This window comes from Lepidothrix coronata, unplaced genomic scaffold (genome assembly GCF_001604755.1).
Source record: "Lepidothrix coronata isolate B3197 unplaced genomic scaffold, Lepidothrix_coronata-1.0 Scaffold65, whole genome shotgun sequence".
NCBI classification, from domain to species: Eukaryota; Metazoa; Chordata; class Aves; order Passeriformes; family Pipridae; genus Lepidothrix; species Lepidothrix coronata.
The window spans coordinates 3,805,073-3,823,636 of record NW_016690245.1 but is presented as its reverse complement, the minus strand read 5'-3'; the positions used below and the strand labels follow the sequence as shown (position 1 = coordinate 3,823,636).

Genomic DNA, 18,564 nt, shown 5'->3' with positions numbered 1-18,564 from the left:
TTACAAATATCTGCTTGGAATAATTTGGTTGTTACTGAGTCACAGGAACAAGGAGCTTATGTGTAAGTTAACCAGAATGCACCCCACTCTGAATGCTGTTTTCAGCTACAAACATTTGGATTTCCGGTGTAGCATATGAAGGGATGGTATTTGCATATGTGTTGTCTTAAAACTAACATGGGAGCTGTTGTTCAAACCTGAGCTCCACTGTTGGTATGCAAGTGACAAACCCCAGTGGGTTTGTGGTGAGTTTTTCAGTCCCGTGTACTCTGTTCCTCATCTGAGACTTGTAAAGCACAGTGGAAGTACAGCATGTCCTAAGCATACATTTTTTCATAGTTGCAAGTAAAGGGACAGTTTTGATTTCTTTTTGACTGGTGGGCCAAGTGTCTCAGTCAGAACTGGGGCTCCACTCCTCTTGCTCATATTTGCAGTTTCTCAGTAACTTTGTATAGCTTTAAATGTGGTTTCTAGATCTAAGCTTCCGCGATTTTTTTCTCTTTCCCCCGGATGAAGAAAACTCTCACAGAGCTCAAGCTTGATGTTAGTTGGACTTTGTGTAAACATACTTTTCTGAGTCAACTATGAAGAAGGAAAAGCTTGTGGTATGTTAAAGTTTGAAACTGCTCCTTACTGATTTACTGCTATTCTGGAGACAGCCCAGAGTGTACTAATTCATTAGTTCTTGTAAGCAGAGAGGAGGGAAAGAATAGGAGGAAACAAGGAAAGGGGTGGAGGGGAAAAGAGTTGGGGAAGAGAAAGAAACATGGGGAAATACAAGGGGTGGGAGGAAAGACATAGCAAAGCCGTTGTTTTTGACTGGGTGCCTTAGGAATTTCTGGAAAACAATAAAATAAAATGTTACCCTAGAAAGCAGTGGAATTGTCTGTGCCCTTCTTATTACTTTGGCCTTCACATGCTATAACATTATGCAATCTCGACTGACTTCTGACAGATAGTGTTTGGGGGTTTTTGCAGTTGAGTTGCACGCTTTGGTTTCAATTGGCTTTACAATCAGTCTCTTTTAGGTTGGTTTCATCTTGCCTTGCTTTCAGATCTCTTCTGTGTGCAGTTGATCTTCCTGTCTTTAAAATACTCAGAGCTTAAGCATGTTGACTGTTAATGATTTAACCTATGGCCTTCCACACTTTTGTATGGGTTTAGTGGTTGCCACAATAATACATATATGGTACCTTGGTATTGGCCCCAGTATTCAAAGGCAGTGGTTCACTGCAGTAAAGTAAAAAAAAAAATTATAGGAATTTTTAATAAGAATTTTAGTAGGTTTATAACTCTTAAAAGCAAGTGAGATGGGCAGGCTCATTCTCTCCAGACCAAAATGTATTGCACTTGTGGCAGTTTCAGATCCAGTTGATACACCAGTGCTACAGCATCCAGGCTTTTTCTCCTGTATGATGGGGATGAAGTTTTCCCGTTTGTCATGGATGAAGATGTTTTTAAAATGCGTGTCCTCCTGACCTAGCTGTTTCAAATTACCCTAAGGTCTTGTGTCTCTGGCTGCTGAGAGTGCTCTGAGGTGTGCTGAGGGCCTGGGACTCCAGTGCTGGGAAATGGAAAGGTGCAAAGATTTCTCAGGTTTTCCCTGAGGTGCTCTGCTGCTTTTGTCATCTCTTGGATAGCAAACATTGATTAAACACATGAATTCTGGGCAGTGTTCCTTAGTATTTTCACACTTGTCCTTTTATTCATGCCATATTTTGGGGATATTGAATGTTTGGGACATAGTGCAGTGGAATTCCACTTCAATTGTTATTTTACTCTGTACAACAAAATACACTACTTCCAAGAACAGCCAGGAAGATTATCTATTTTTTTCTATTTTCTCCTCATTTCTCTCCTGTCTTTCCGGTTCTCTATTGTCTGTCTTCTTACTCCTTTTTTTCTTTTCATTAAATTTCTTTTTCTCCACACCTTTGAATCTTCCAGTTCTTTCCCTTCTACCTGACCATTTGCCTTTCCCATCTACAGTTTTTCAGATGGAGTGAAGTGATTTTTTGTTTTCTCTTTGAAATGTTTTCAGCCCTGCCTACAGGGTTTGAATAACAGCCTCACCCAGTTTATTTCAGGTTGCTGCTGTTTGGCAATGCTTCAAGAAGCCACAGTGGCACCAGAGCTGGTGACAAACACAGGAAAATGCAAGGTCAGGAAAGTCTTTGGCTCTGTCACATTATTCAGCAGCTGTATTTTTTGGAATATGTGCAGGGATCTAGCTCTCTGAGGCACTTCTGCATGGACAGATGATGAGTTTATGGCATTTCTTTTGGAATTTTAAAAATCTGTTGTTTTCTGCCTTTGTCTCCATAGTATCTTTTTCTCTCAACCCACCCATGAATTTAATAGGCAGTATTGTCATATACATCCATAGATCTAGAAACTGACCACTAATTTCTAATATTTAAAACCTTTCATGATCAGTAATCAAGCCATGTTGTCTAAGGTTTGGGGTTTTTTGCTTTATATGATGCTCTAATATCTCTGGAAAAGAAACAAGAAGTTTTTAGCCAGGTATTTAGCAAAGAAATTGTTGTGTTTTGTTTTGTTTTTTTTTTAACTTTCCCGAGCAATGACTTGTCCCCAAAGCAGTACATAATGGTATTGTTCAAATACCTTTCATTAGCGAAAAACTAAATGTTCTTTCTCTTTTTTTTCCCTCCACCATTGGAATGTTTCAATGTAATCTTTATACATGTATATATTTTTATGTTCTCTATATATGTTACTCATATAGCCATATCTTATATATATATATCAGTCGGGAAGGTGAAGCAAAGAAACATAGTGGCTGTTGGTGAGTGGACTGAAGTCCCTGGAGTAACTGTTTCAACTCAGAGTAAGAGCCTGTTTCCCATGAGCTGTGTTGTCCAAGAGACAGAAGTTGCTGGCAGTGCTCTAAGCCTATACGTGATCTTATATCCCTTCTGGGCTTGGGCACTGGAACAGCTTGAAGATAAAACATAGTGAGGATGGAACTGATGGTTAATCTGTGTAAGGACTTAAAGGCCAGGTCTGGAGAGTTCAGAATAGACAATGTGTTGACATGACTTTCTGCAGTATTCTGCACAAGCTGAAGTTTCTTACGTGTTGAAGTGAGTTATGCCTGAAAACAACAGCCTGTTATACTGCTGGAAGAGAGAACATGGCTTTACGGGTTGGGGTTGTCTGGAATTCAAAGGAAGACATCTACCTGCTGAACTTATGCTGTAGATAATGTAGCTGATTTTAGATCAGATCTGTGAGTGGGCCTTTAGAGTTAGGTAGGCATTTGACAGAATTTAAGAACCTAAGAGGGCAGGCATCAAAACTCTAAAGTTAGAAATCTCTGAATATCCATGTAAATCCAAACTTCCATGTGTTAGTTTGCCTGATATCAAAGAATGATTCTGCTTTACTTCCCAAGCAGTTCTGTGAGGATGAAGAACTGGAGAAAGTTTATTTAGATAGATGCCAGTAACTAACTGATTGATAAATGAGAGGTATTAATCTGCCTGCCAACTTGTGTTACCATAAAATCTACCTTGAGGTGGATTTATTAATCAATTTGTTTTATAAAGTGACTTTTAAATGACCTTATCTGTGGTATAGTTGCATAATAACAACTATGGACACCAAAAAAATAGTTGCTAAGTGGTCAATCATATCATGTAGGCTCCTTTCATATAACCCTCCTGAGGATCTTTTTAAGAGCCTAGGAACAAAGAAAAAGGGCATCAAGTTCAAACTCTGACAGAGGGGTGACAAATAATGCAAGCTGCAAGACTGCTGAACGCCCTTAGCCACCAACCTTGATCATGTAAGCAGGTCCCCGCTGCCTTGGGGGTATGGCAGAAAGCTGTTGAATTGTGTGCGGTGAGCCGCAGCTGAGGCTGCATAGGAAGACTCAGAATTGTTTAGGTCAGAGTCAAAAATATTCACTCAATAGATGTGGCAGGCAGTGCCAGTCCCACAGTGCAATGTAGTAGCCTTTCTGCAGGTGACTCCACTTCAGAAATGTGTGTTTTTTTCCCTGTAAGTAAAAAAATTGAGATTTTTTTTTTTTTTATAGATTTATATTTTTATGTATTTCTAAAAATGGTATAAATAGTATATAAACATACTTCGTATTTTAAATAAATACAATGTGACAGATGTGTTTCACTTCATGTAGGGGGAAATGTAGTCTGAATTACATATATACTTATATCTATAAATATATATACACAATACTAAAACTGTACTATAGTAGATGTGTTTGATTTCATTTAGTAGCCTGTATGACTTTAAATAGAGTTATTTTGACAAAGAGGGATGAGAGGAATGAGAACAAATTTTAAATACTGTTTAAATCCCTTCCCTTGACTTGTACAAGAGCTGCTTTTCATTGTGTCAGTAAATTCAGATTAAGATAACTCCTTAAGGCAGATGACTTAAGTGTACCTGATTACCTGTGTCTGGTAGGAGAGGAGGCTGAAGCTCTTAATTTAGAAATTAAGCCCGTCCTTGATTTAAAGCTGAAATTTAGATTCTGCTGAAATCTCTATTTTGAGTCTTGCTTGGTGAAAAAGACCCACCAGTTAGTGTGGTCATATGACTGTTATTCAACCCTATTTTCTAGTCACACTTTTCTCACAGTGGTGGTCATGTATCTGGAGTGTTGGCGATGCAAATGCAGCTTGATTGTATAATGCCATAAAATACTTGACTATCAAGCAGTAAGAAAAATCATCCTGTTTTATGACTTCTTCAATGACTTGTATGGAAAAAAATTGCATTATTTCCTGCTTTCACAGAAGCTTTCACAGTATTTCTATTTCACTGTTTTCTGCAACTTTTTGAGACCTGGAAAGAAAGAATTGTTCTATTCTTGACTTACTAGAGGTCAAGTCAGCTGTTTCTCACTGGAAAATGTAGTCTGTGTAGGTGGACCAAAAACTGAGGGATTACTGTTCAGAAATACAATTTGTGTTCACTTAATTCATTAATTGTTCTACGGAAGTGAAAAAAATGAAAGATTCCTTTTCCCTCCATACCCATTTCCTGGAATGCCAAACAATCACATTTTAAATATATTGACATATTTTTACAGCAACAAGACGTCAGTCACTTCTGTCTCTTTATGCAGTGGTTTCCTTTTAGTGTGGACATGCACGTGATTGCAGAATTGAACAGTTATTAGTCAGGTTGTTGATTATTTATGACAAGACTGTCTGAACAAACTCTTAGTAAAGCTATTTCTTAAGCTTCTTGCTTTCAGCTTGCTTTGGGATGCTGTCCTAGAAAATTATGTGCTGTGTGACCATATTTTTTACAAATTCAATATTATCAGATATGGACCACAGTCAGCAAAAATATGAAAATGAGACTGACCTTGATTGCAGTGGAGTTTGGAGTCTGAACTGACAACCAACTTCCCTTCTGGTTTTCTGTGCCTCTGATTTGTTGTGTCCATTTTCAGTATTGGTGTTTGGACTGAGTTTAGTAAGCAACACTAAATCTCCAATGAACTAAATATTTAGTGTGCTAAGGTCTATTCAGTTGGGTATTTGGTATTGGTCTGTAGTTCTGTACCTTCACTAGCTGTATTTCTTGAGGCCTCATAGCAGGTAGCCAAATGAAGAAGCAAAATTTTCTGCTGGCTGTTTGTGTAACTGGTGACCTTGAGTACAATGACAAACCAAGGCGTTGTTCAATATCTTATTTCTCTAGAACTTCTTTTAGTTATCTTGTCTTTTTTCTTGCAATTACGTAGCATTTTCCTTGTAACATTGCTCATCACTAGAATGCATGAGAACACAATCTGAAGCCATAAGAGGCCACAACTGTGGAGCAGTGGGAGTCTTAATCTGTTTATGACAGAAGATGTTTGTTTCTCTGCTTTTCTCTTGTGAGTTTGTTGTTTGGTTTTGTGCTGGGTTGTTGTTGTGCTTTGTTTTTTGTTTTTTGGGGTTTTTTTTGTAAAAAAGCTTTTTTAAGCATCATGATGTAAACACAGAAGCTTATTATTTAGTTGCAGCAGTGTGCCAGATGATCATGAAACAAGATCTAGTCTGTGCTTGGGAAAGTTTTATTCTCTCTACCTTTAAAGAGATACCCAGCAGAGATGATCCACTGGGATGTGGAGGTTTTTTGTATATATTTTTCAAGGCCACGTGGCAAATTTCTTGATCCTGTCCCATCATAAATGTAAGATTTCATTACTAAAAGGTGTTTGGCAAGGAGGGGTGAGCAGGAATAGGTCTGCTACCACTTGAAGCTGAATTCAGGTTTTGCTTGGTTATCACGATGGCTGAATTCAGCATGAATTACATGCCAGCTGTACAGGGCAGCCAGTTTCTGCTGGCCTGTTGGGAACCAGCTTGAAAGACATTTCGCTTTGATTCACTCTTACTTTGCAGCAGATGAAGAGGAGAAATATTTTCCAGTGAGGTGTTACTGCAATATAATTGTGCTGCAAGAAGAATTACCACAGGGATACCAGTAAGCCTCTGAATGTCTTAGGGAACAATGGTAAGCATTGGGGCTGAAATGTTGATTATTTTCCCCTTTATCTTCATTTATTGACCCACATGGAATATATATTTAAATTTCTTTTTTTGTCTGAATTGGGTTATATCGTATATTTGGTAAGCCTTAGTTTGCATTGTATCGGATTTTACATCTTCACTGTAAAATTCGCTAGGATTTTGGTCTGCCTGATGTATACAAGTGCATCCTTAACTTAAATCTATCCCTCTTGATTGTTCATTTGCTAGTTTCATCCACTTGCTACCATAAGTATCAGATATGCAATAAACTGGTCAGGACAAGCAAAGGAAACTCCAAACAGTAGCAGACAGTTCAGATGTGTTTGGCCACTTCTTCTTAAATACCTTATGAAACTGTCTGTAAATGTCAGCTAAACTAAAGCTTGGAAAAAGAAAACGTGTTTTGCTGGTAATTTGTGTTAAATGAAGAAGTAATGGTGATTGACAGTAAAGAAACAGTCTAATAACCTTAAAAGTCTTGGGGTTTCATTAATATCACTGTGTCAGACCTTGATGTTAAGATCTCAGAACACAGTGCACAGCACAAGTTGTATTTTGTGATGTGGAGCCATTATTCATGTGCTGTTCTGCAGGACTCTTTCATCTGTTTCTTTTGAAACAGTGTGGAGCTGGGGGGGCTTTCAGAGGAAATGATCCAGAGCAACCCTGGAAATGGGGTTGCTTAATGTTTCTTCTCTCCCCTCCTCCCTGATGGCTGCACTAGAAAAAAGTTTTTTGGTGTCCTTTATGTACCTTATAAAAAGCATCTTCTAATGAGTTAGACTGAATGGAGGGGCTGACAAAATCTTCACTTTGTTTCAGAAATTTTAGAGACCTTGGTGGAGTCATGCCCATGATTAAATATCAAAGCCTTGGACTTCAAAGAAGTGTTTGTGAAGTCTGCATGTGATTTTTTTCAGGGACAAAAAGCACATTTTGCTTGAACATCTACCTAAATCTAGTCTAGTAAGCATTAAAGTAATTTTTTACAGTTCTGGAGGTCTTGCGAAGTTCGCAGATGTGACTTAGATATAAGCAGTTCCTGCAGGGGCTGATGAAGGCAGGGGGGAAAAAGAAAACCAGAATTGAAAAGACCTGTAAATGTGATCGGAGTGGCATAACTGCTGGTGTGGAGAAGGTAAGGAACCACCTAATTATTGAAGGACAGAGGTGAGATAATGTGAACCCCTCAGCAGCTTGGGTTGTGAATTTTCTACACTTGGAAGGTCAATGTCACAGTGACAAAATATTACTAGTAAATATGTTGTTAATATTTGATGTACTCTATAAATTACCTTAGATGTTTGGGGGAGCTGTGTAGGTTTTTGTTTTGTTTTTCTTCCTGTAAAACTTGTAAATTAGCTTTCCACTTTTTGGGATTACATTTTTTTGTGTGTGAGATTATTTTCTTTCTGGTTAGTCAGTTGACAACTCTCCATCGGGGCTCTGAAGCCTAGGATAAAGATGGTCTGCATGGTCCTGTCCTATTGCTGTCTTTAGAGTGATATATAGGTATTATAACCCCTTCTTTTAGCTCACTTTGTGCTCTTAATCTGCCTCAGTTGGTTGTTGCAGCGACAAAGTTGTGGTCTCAGCATATTGAAAGTGTTGGAAGAAAAATGCAGGATAAAATTCATAGTGTACTCAAAATATTTATTGTTCTTTCTAAAATTAACAGCAAACCGATTGATTTGTCATGCTCTTGGGAATGGAAATATCTGGCTCTGTGAGTTGCAATATCATCACACTGGAAAAGGGGCATAATAAATGCCTGGCTTATGAAAGACCTTTTCAATCTTGCCTGGGTAGCTGAGGTTAAGGAATGTCATAAGTAAATTTTGATGCTGGTGAGAGAAAACTTTTAACTAGTGGTGAAAATGACAGGAATTGGAAATGAGATTTTTGCATGTGTAATGTTTGACAAAGGCCTGTGACCAAAAGGTATTTACTGCTTCCTCTCGTATTTTGTCAGTGTGGGTTTTTTCCTTTCTGCTTTCTACATGAAGTTCCATCAGACAGGGGGATGTATAGCCTACTGCAAGTGCAGTAAGAAGTTAGCTATTGCTGTTTTACAGCAAAGTTGCTAGAAAAAAACAAACCCAACAGGCAGCAGCTGACAGTGTGATTTCCAATGGCAGAAATGTAGAGTATTAATTTAAGGAAATAATGAAGTATCTTTCCTTTTCGTGCTGTTTTTCAGACTGCTCTGCAATGACTACAGCAAGATACAGGCCTACCTGGGACTTGGTACTTGACCCATTAGTGTCCTGCAAGCTCTGCCTTGGTGAATATCCCGTGGAGCAGATGACAACAATAGCACAATGCCAATGCATCTTCTGTACCCTGGTGAGTTTGTGTTCTATATTAGGTATAAAAACCAAAACATAATTTGAACTACATAACTTTTATGTTTCTGCTGTGTGGGTTTCACACTGAAGTATTGATGTTGCAGTGGAAATAAATACTGTTTCTGTGTACTTGACAGAAATGCTAGCAGGTAAACTTTTGTTTTCCTGTTAAAAATTTTTTTTTTTTTACTTGGCACTTGAACATACTGTATACCTACTTGGCAAGGTTACTCATGCTTTCCTTTTCGTCTCTCAGTGGCTTGGATTTGGGGGTGGCTTTTTGATTGGCTGGATTTTGGTTGAGTGCTTTGGTGGGGGGGTTTTGTTTGGTTTTTGGTTATTTTTTTTAACTTTAGAAGAGAATAGAATCTTTCAGTTGGAAGGGATTGTTCTGCAATGTTCATCAGTCCAACTGCCTGATCACTTTAGGGCTCATCAAAAGTTAAAGCATGGTGTGAAAGGTGTTGTCCAAATGCCTCTTAAACACTGACAGGAGGCTGCTGCCCCAAGCCTGTCTGTGAAGCCTGTTCCAGTGTTTGGTCACCCTCTTTGTAAAGAAGTTCTTCTTAATGTCCAGTCTGAACCTTCCTGGTGCAGCTTTGAACCATTCCTGCATGTCTTCTCACTGGATACTAGGGAGAAGAGGGTCAGTACCTCCCTCTCTACTTCCCCTCCTCAGGAAGCTTTAGAGAGCAACGAGTTCACCCCCTCAGCCTCTTCCTCTCCAAACAAGACAAACCTAAGGTTCTCACCTGCTCCTCACATGAACATGCCTTTCAGCCCTTTCATCAGCTTTTTTGTCCTTCTCTGGATGCATTCAGATTCCTTCACATTCTCCTTAAATTATGGGGCCCAGAACTGCACACAGCACTCCAGGCTGCACCAATGCTGAATACAGGAGAAAAATCACCTCTTTTGACCAGCCAGTGAGGCTGGAATGGGGTTTGCCCTCCTGGCTGCCAGGGCTCACTGACTTGTATGGAGCCTGTTGTCACCCAGCACCTCCAGATCCCTTTCTGCAGAACTGTTCTCCAGGCACTCCTCTCTGAATTTATACTTGTGTCTGGTGTTACTCAATATGAGGTGGAGAATCTGACACTTTAACTTTTTAAATTTCATGCCATTAATTGTAGCCCATTGCTCCAGTGTCTCTAGATCCCTCTGCAAGGCATCTTGTCCCTCAAGAGAATCAACAGCACTTCCTGGTTTTGTATCATCATCAGTCTTGCTAATGGTGCGTTCAACTCCTGCATCCAAGCAGTCTATAACCATATTGAACAGAACTGACAGTAGAATTGAGCTCAGAGAAAGTGCTGGTGACTGATTGCCAGACAGATGTAACCCCATTCACTATAACCCTTGGAGCCCAGTTCTTCACCCAGAGCACCATGTGTATACTTGCTCATCTCACAGCTGGACATCTTGTGCAGAAGGCTACTGTGAAGGACAGTATCAAAAGCCTTACTAAAATCCAGAAAAAATATGTCCACTGCCTTTCCTTCATTCACTAGGCAGCTGACCTTGTCATAGAAGGTTATCAAATTAGTTAAAACAGACTTGCCCTTTGTGAACCCATATTGACTGTGCCTGATGATTGCGTTATTCTTCAAAATGCCTTTCAACAGCACCCAGTATTGCCACACACTTGTAACTACGAAAGTATTTAATGTATTATAGACTTTAATTTCACTGTATCATAGTTAGTCTCATAACGGGTTTCCATTACTGTATTGTACAAATGCTTGCCTGGAATAACAAGCATATTGTCAGTTAAGTACAAAACCCTGGCAATATGGTCACATACTAATATGACAAAGATCATCATCATCATCACAGTTAATGTATATTGATGGTTTTTTGAATAGAGAATGAAAACTAGTACTAATTTTTCTTACCTAATAATGATTTGAAATTAAAATTTTAGATCCTTAAATTTTGCAGTGGGTGCAGGTACACCAAAAACTTTGTAACAACGATTCAACAGAGGAAGAGTTGGAGTATTATCAGTAAGAATATAATTTCTGAGGTACATGATGCTCAGACTTTAATTTCCCAAGAGTTTTGACATGGTGTTACAGATTCAGAAATGGGATTGAGTGACTTTTTCTTTTTTGTTAAATCTGAAAGTCCTTTTCAACAAAGTTGTTGGGTGTGTGTTCTTAATGTTCAAGATCAAGGATTTTAGTTACTTTTTAATTTTATTTTTCTTCATGTAAATACTGTCTTTAAATAATAGATTTTTTTTTTTTCCCTGATGGGAAAAAGAACAGCCAATAAAACAGACAATTCCAGTTTGAAAGGAGTGTTTGCTTAAACATGCAAAAGTAGGTAAAATTATATTCATGAAATCTGTTCTCCACTGTTCTAGTACTTACAGCTGAGTATTCTGTTTCTCCCTGTTGCTTGGGTGTGGAAAATACTTAAATTTCAGTTTTCAGTAACATTTCAATGGTAGCAGAAAGACTGGGTTACCAGATACACCTTTTCATCTTCACCTGGTTCCTTCTAATGTTTGCTACTGTCACTGATCTGTTTCTTGGTAGAGTAACTGACTCTTACTGCTCATTTGAAAGATACAACCAGTTAGAGACATTAAATATGTAACCTTTGCCAATAATCTGTACTTAGCAGCTGACATAAGTAACATGGCTGTGGTGAACTGGGTTTTTGTTTTGAGCTCTATTCAGGTGGAATCACCAATTCACTTGTATTTGGCTGTTTAAATAGTTCATTCGGCCTTGTCCTGTTTAAGGAAATTGGTGTAGTTTGTCTGCCTCTTGTTTGTCACCTTGCTTCACTACAGTGATGTTTGAGCACCCTGAAAAATTATTTATCCTAAAGTGCTACCGTAAATTAATAGGAAATATTACTTTTGCTTTCATTGGTGATGGTGAAGGAAGAATTAAGAATCAGTCAAATAAATGCAAGATGCAATAGCTGTAAACCTGTTACAGTTCCAACTTTCATCTGAAATCCAAGGCCTTCATCTCAACCTGCAGGCTGTCCCAAAGGTAAATAAATTGCTGAAGAAAATACTCCCCTAAATCAGGCAACATTGTTTAGCCTGTTGGCAATTGTTAAGGAAAAGTGTGAGAGCTGTTCAGATTCCTCCTCTCCTGTTCCTCCAGTGACAATTTCCATAAACATCAAGGGCATTGCAGTCTTTAGTATGAACTATACTTTGTAAATAGCCAAACTAAAATTGTTTAAAACCGACAGGAAAAAAAACCCAAGCCTTTTGATTCAAAATTTTGCATGGAGTCTATGTACAGTACATCCACTACATCTATTTTGTTTTTGATTGACCAGTATATAATTTTTTTTCTGGCTGCTTGCTTTTATGTAAATGAACAGAGATAATTGATGGCCTCTCCAGGGATATGAGCAAAAGAGAAAAAGGAATGTCTGTTACAGGTGTGAGAGCTACTTTTGCTGCAGCTTCTGTCACCAGTTCTAGCCTTTCTGTCTAAATCACAGCAAGCTGAGACAGCATCAGTATGTATTACAAAAATCTTTGAAATTAAGTGCTAGTGGTATGTAGGCAGAACTTGTATCAATGTACAGGTCTCTCAATCCTATAATATTTGTATATTATAATACTCTTTATAATCATAGAAGTGCTGTAGTAAAGATCCCGTGAAGAATTGTCTCTTCCTGACACTTATACAGTAGCACAACTTTGCTATTCAGAAAAATAGAATGGGGACACTGTTTCCTTTTGCTTTCTGGCAGAGCTGTGTGGGGATTGAATAGAGCAGACTGCCACTCTTCTGCTGATAAGGCATAGGCACTACAATTTCCCATTGTATTACTTTGCAGTTGTGACTATTTAGTACCAATTACTCCATTTAATACTCCATTATGTTTTTTATCATTATGATCGTTAATGTGCATGCAGTGCTGTGAGCTCTCAAGTTTTGTGTACCTCATCCATTAGGAATGTTACAAGAATGTATTTGCCCTGGCACCTCAAGCAAATCCTTGTTGGATTGCTCAAGGTACCAGAGGAACAAAAGTCTAGAGAGTAGAAAGAAAACAAGCAATCTGCTGATGGCTTTTAGTTTTTCTGAGTATTATCGAGAGGCAGACTACTATCTCTCTTCTGGAATCATGTCAACAATAGGACTAATCTTAAGTGTGCTCATCAATTCTGGACCAAAACACTTAAATAGCTTGCTTTTTATTAAATCATTTCCCACCTAAATAGCACACAGTACATAGTTAGTAACTTAAATTTTAAGATAGTTGCTTAACAGTTGCTTACCCCAGCAGAAGCAATTGGTTGTACATGTTTTCTTCAGAAATCTTTCCTCATAACACTTATAGAAGGAGAGTAAAGCAGAGAACACTGCTTTTTTCTATTTTTTTTATTAGTTACTGCACTAAATCTTTTCACTAATTACTTAGCCTTTTCTTTTTTGAAGGGTTAGCAGGAGATAAGGAGGGAGCAATTTTAGTCGATTTGATGTCTGAAATTCTGATTATTTTGTAATCTATGATGAAATTCTCATGGGTCTTAAAGGAGAGGATGTTTTCTTGATGTGTTACCAATTATATCTGTGCTAAAGTTACAACAGGTTTTTGTTCTAGTTGATATTCTTGCATTTAAGCAGTTAGTTGCTTGACTGTGTTCCGATTCAGATTTATATGTACATCTGTGTACATAAATACTATATAATTTATATATATAGAAACATACACATGGATCTGTCAATGTGTTGCAAGTACCATGATGGCACTAGTTTACTCAAGACATGCTAAGCTCCTTTTGACCTCATATTAGATTGCTCAATTCCCTTCAAGGTATTATGCAGTGCCGATCATTCTGGTTCTGGAGGATTCATTGCTTACTTTTCTCAAATTTAAAAAGAAAATCAGTCAAGTAGGTAGTCCAGGCAAGAAAACATCTAGAAGAAATATGAAGCCTAACAGAAAACTTGTCTTTAATGGACAAGTTTATTTTGATTGCTCATTTGCAGTCCACCTTGTTCCTAATGGAAGGAGAAACTGTTGTTCAGATGTGTGAGAGGGCCTACAATCAGAAAGAAAATAACAAAACTAATGTTGACCTACCTTCTGCTGCTTGTTTGTGTTTTCTTGTTGGCCATATGTGCACATGTGGATCAACTTTGTGGTGTTTGAAACTAGCACTGCTTAGTAGATACTCATACTTTGATTCTTGCTCCTTAGACTCTACCTTAAGCCCTTGAGGCAGCTGGTTAATCTTACCTGGACCTTTAGGTGTCCCATGGTTTGGTGTATTCTATCTCAAGTAGCATGGCAGCAGGACAGTGACAAACTCCTGCTTTCACTAGTCCTTTTTAAACAGGATTACTGAATTTGCCTAATCGTGACTGTTCATACATATCTGCTTAATTCTAATCATTCCCCTCTTTGAGCTTCCTCATAGACTGAAGATCAGCAAGGCAAATATTATCCTGCCTGTAACTGGCATCAGGAATCTTTTTTTTTTTTTTCTTTTTCTTGTTATGCTTGACTGGAAGCGCATAGAGCTTCTCTGAGTTAAATGACAAGAAAAGGAATGATTTAGTTAGTGTTATCCCTCACTCCAAGTGAGGCAGAGGCAGGTTCAGCTTCTCTTTCCCCTGGGGCAGGGCAAACAGAGAGCAGTGTGGATGGGAACAGGTGGGCTTGGCTGCCTTCCTGATCCTGGATGGTTTGTGTCTGCTTGCCAAGGGAAACCTACCTCAGCAGAGCAGCACTGTAGTGGGACCAGGCCTTGCCTCTACCAAAGGAGATGCCCTACATGCTTGGAAACAGGAGGGGGGAAAACCTAATGGCTTGTGAGGTTTTACAGAATTCCAAGTCCTCCTTAGTAGCTGTAATGTTTCCCTATTTCCTACTAGCTGCTGGCAAAGCTCACAGCTTGCTGCTTTTTCTCACTTACCCCAGCCTTTGCAGAGAACTGATACTAATCTTGACGCGTGATGTGGCAGTAGAGGCTTCCTGGTTAGAGGTCATTATGTGTTTGCATAGCAATTCACGTGGCTGGCTGAGTTCTGACTTGTCTTTAGGTGCTGTGATGACAGAACTTCCTGCTTAAATAATAAACTTACCTGTTTACAGAGTAATGTGCATTTGTGAACTGCAGAACCCTGAGTGAAAACTAAACTTGATCCGGAGCCTTCAGCTTTCCTCTCCTGTGTGACATTACTAAATGAGATTAACATTATCTGACCTTCATAAGCATGGTGGGGAAACTAGTTCACTTCTGTTTGCAGTGTTTTGCATGTGAAAAGGGAAGGTCCTTTGTTTGCTGCAGGTGTATTGTCCTCCCACTAGAACTATTAATTTTGTTCTGAAATAGAATAAACTTTTCTCAAACGTAAGGAAAGACTGAATTATTTGTTGGCGGTTTTGCCTCCTGAATATTTAAGTTTCATCCAATATATGTTGGCATTTTGAAAACAAGTTCATTTTTGTAAAGTTTACTCTGTGTGTTTTTATGAATTTCAGCCCTGAATAGGCGAGAACAAGCAGCTTATGCAGGGAAATGGAGGGGTAAAAATCCAACATGAAAGAAGTTTACACGTACATGCACTTGAACTACCTATTCTAAGATGAAGATATGCACAAATTACAAGATATTATCCTTGTCTCACTTGGCCATTTTCTGCTGTCTACTATGATTGATTTCTCTGAAGAAAAATTGTTTGTCTTCTGTATATTTTACAGTACACAGTCATAAATAAATGTATATATAAAAAAACAGCCCCACTACTTCAAAGGCTAGGCTGCTGTAAGTCTGGGTTGCCTTCCCTTTAAGATATTCAACTGGGAAAAGGCACTTGTTTTCCAGTGCGTTTGTTTCTGGATGCTTGGTCCTGCTTGTGATTTGTGCAGCCATTGATTGCTGTGTCTCACAGGATGTTTGCCATATCCTAATATTTCTCGAGCTGAAGTAGTTATCAGGGCTCTTCTTGCTGCATTCTTGAAACATATGTTTCTTCTCACCTTCCTTTCATCATTTGTTGACTCCATAGCCTGATGCTGCCACTTCCCTGTACTCAAACTGGCAGTTAGTCTTACTCAGAGGGGTTGGAGGCTGGATTCAGAGGGGTGATGCACCTCATCCCTATTATAAATATTTTGTCTGAGTTATTGTTTGCATCAGTTAAACAGTGTGTACCAGGGACTGCTGTGATATTTGGGTGTACTCTCAAAGCCTTTGGACAGACATAGAACCAAAGCGACAAAATTGCTCTGCTGTCCACGGGATGAATCAACAGCCATCATTGCACTAAACACAGTGACATGTACAGTGGCTGAGTCCCTGCTCCTGCCAGGATGGTGGCCAATTCCCATCCTGAGATTGCACCGTGGATGGCAGCACAGGGATTTCTGAACAAGAAAATTTTTACAGCTCAGAAAAGGATGTTCAGATGGTTTGTCCTCAGACTTGGAAGCACATAGGTTGTTTATCTTTCCCAGCCATCATCCTGTTTGGCCATCATCCACAGGCAAGATGATGTGATTGCATTTAGACTAACAATATAGTCTGTAACAGAGCTACAGAACAGCTGGTGCAGTCTTTAAAAATTGACAGCGTGATGGGAGAAAGAGGCATCTACCCTTGGCAATTTTGAACAAAAAGGTATCTTTTAAAAAAAGTCCAAGTATTGGGCAGGCAGAGGCAAGAAGACTGTCAAACAGAGGTTTTTCAAATTGTTTGCCACTTGGGGTAAAACATTTATCAGCTGTGATGTTACCTATGTCTGGTCCTGGCCAAGGTCTCTTGGTGTGTACATTCTTGTTCGCAGCACAGGGCACTAAATATTTTCCTGTTGCAGAGCTCTGGATCTGCACCTTGCAGGTGCTTTTCTGGGAGTCAAGGTTTGGTATGCTTGTGTAGCAGAACTTTTGTCTCTGTAACAAAACAAAGGATATAAAGAATAAACATGTTAGACTGTTCTCTGTTACTGCTTTCAGATTGGTAGATGGCATGTCAAGATAAGTGACTGTTTCTTCCTGTGATTTATTCTTAAGGATGATGAGTCAGCTGCAGGGTTAATAAAAATTGGAATTTTAATAGTGAAGATTTCTTTGATAGTAGAGTATTGTCTGTGAGAAGATGTCTATAGAAATGGAAATTCTTTAAGTTCACAGTATTACTGCAAATATTAAACATCTCTAGTGTACATCTGTCTCTGGTCTAGGTGGTTTGTGGAGTTGGATATAGCTTGTGCTTGTGGATTTGGTCAGTATAGTTGACAGATTATCTAATAGAGGAAAAAAATCACTCCCACAGTCATGCATATGCTTCAAACAGATCTCTGATTGTGTGTGTAGATATTTTCTCATAAATCACTTGTCAACTAAGTAGGATTAGGGTGATATTAAAAAGTTAGATTGGAGGTCTGATGTAGAGAATTGCGCACACTGGAGCAGCAATGCAGGAGTGACTGCAAGTTGAGCCTGTTATTAAACAACAATAGATTTGAGACAGGATTGTAAGTACTTAACACAAAGAGGCCATGTAGTAAGTTTGAAAGAAGCTTAAAAGCTCTCCAAGAAATCTACCTTTTCTTTTCTCTCACATATTTTCTTCCATGGAAATCTGTCAGAAAGTAGTTTTCTTTTTTTATGAAACATTAAGCTTAAAATAAGATGATTCCTATGACTGGAGTGCTGGAATGGAAGCATACAGGCTCTTTAGGAAGAACAGGCAGAGGAGATGAGGTGGGGGTGTCAGTTACCCTGTATGTGAGTAACCAGCTGTGGAGCTCTGCTTGAGGATGAATGAGGAGCCAACCCAGAGTTTATGGGTCAGAATTAAAGGGAGGGCTGGGACAGGTAACTTTATAATGGGGTCCTGTTACAAGGAGCCTCACCAGGAGGCCTTACAAGAAAGTTAGAGGGACTTTTAACAAGGGCATGTAGTGATTGGACAAGGAGAAATGGCTTCAGACTGTAAGAGGGTAGGCTAAGATACTAATTCTGTGAGGGTGGTGAAGCACTGGAACAGGTTACCCAGAGAAGTTGTGGATGTCCCATCCCTGGAAGTGTTCAAGGCCAGTTTGGATGGACCTCTGAGCAACCTAGTCTAGTAGAAAGTGTCCTTGCCTATGGCAGGGGGTTTGGAACTAGATGATCTCTAAGGTCTGTCCCATCCCGAGCCATTCCTATTGCCAGATGAGCTGTTGCTTTAAGAAGCATATGAAAGTTATATGTGGCTACAAGAATCTCTTTTTCAGGAATAGGGAAGGTCAAGCCTTACTTCTCCCTTCAGAGAACACACCAGATGTAAGCTGCTTAATTTAGGGGAGTTTTTCTTCTTGGAATTGTTCAGCTTTGCCAAAATGGAAAATATTTCTAGAAGATGATGTTTTATTCAAGTAAAAGCTCTCTACCAGAGTGAGTTTGCTGTTTGGACAAAAGGGAGGGAAGCTCTTATTCCAAGAGTATTAGTCTTCACCTGAGACATGGACATCCAAATAGATCTGATTTTTTTTTTTTTTTGGTAGTTACAGAAATTCACTCACTCTTACACACTCTCACCCCAGCCCCATTGAGTATTACACACTGCATCACTATGTACTATCCTAATCTGAAGCTAAAATAGGGCATTACATCTCATTACCTGAAACCTTTACAGGCAATATGTCTACCAGTATAAACACCTATTCACCAGACTGACTGCAGAAGTCGCTTAGTGGAATTAACTCAGAGCAGTG

The 18,564-nt window shown here is 39.0% G+C and overlaps 1 protein-coding gene across 8 annotated transcripts in view; it reads left to right on the top strand.

Annotated features, from left to right (window-relative positions):
• The window catches only part of RNF144A (ring finger protein 144A), a 68,468-nt gene that overhangs the window by 31,753 nt on the left and 18,151 nt on the right, over positions 1-18,564 (top strand). For 5 of the 8 annotated variants that reach the window (XM_017818129.1, XM_017818125.1, XM_017818123.1 and 2 more), the window contains one exon: positions 8,722-8,867. In XM_017818129.1, coding sequence (XP_017673618.1) covers positions 8,733-8,867 — 135 coding nt within the window. In that variant the 5' untranslated portion in view covers positions 8,722-8,732. Of the gene's footprint in view, positions 1-16; positions 63-6,392; positions 6,505-7,513; positions 7,660-8,721; positions 8,868-18,564 lie in introns of those variants that run through there. The other 3 variants (XM_017818126.1, XM_017818124.1, XM_017818127.1) reach the window with 3 other exon arrangements.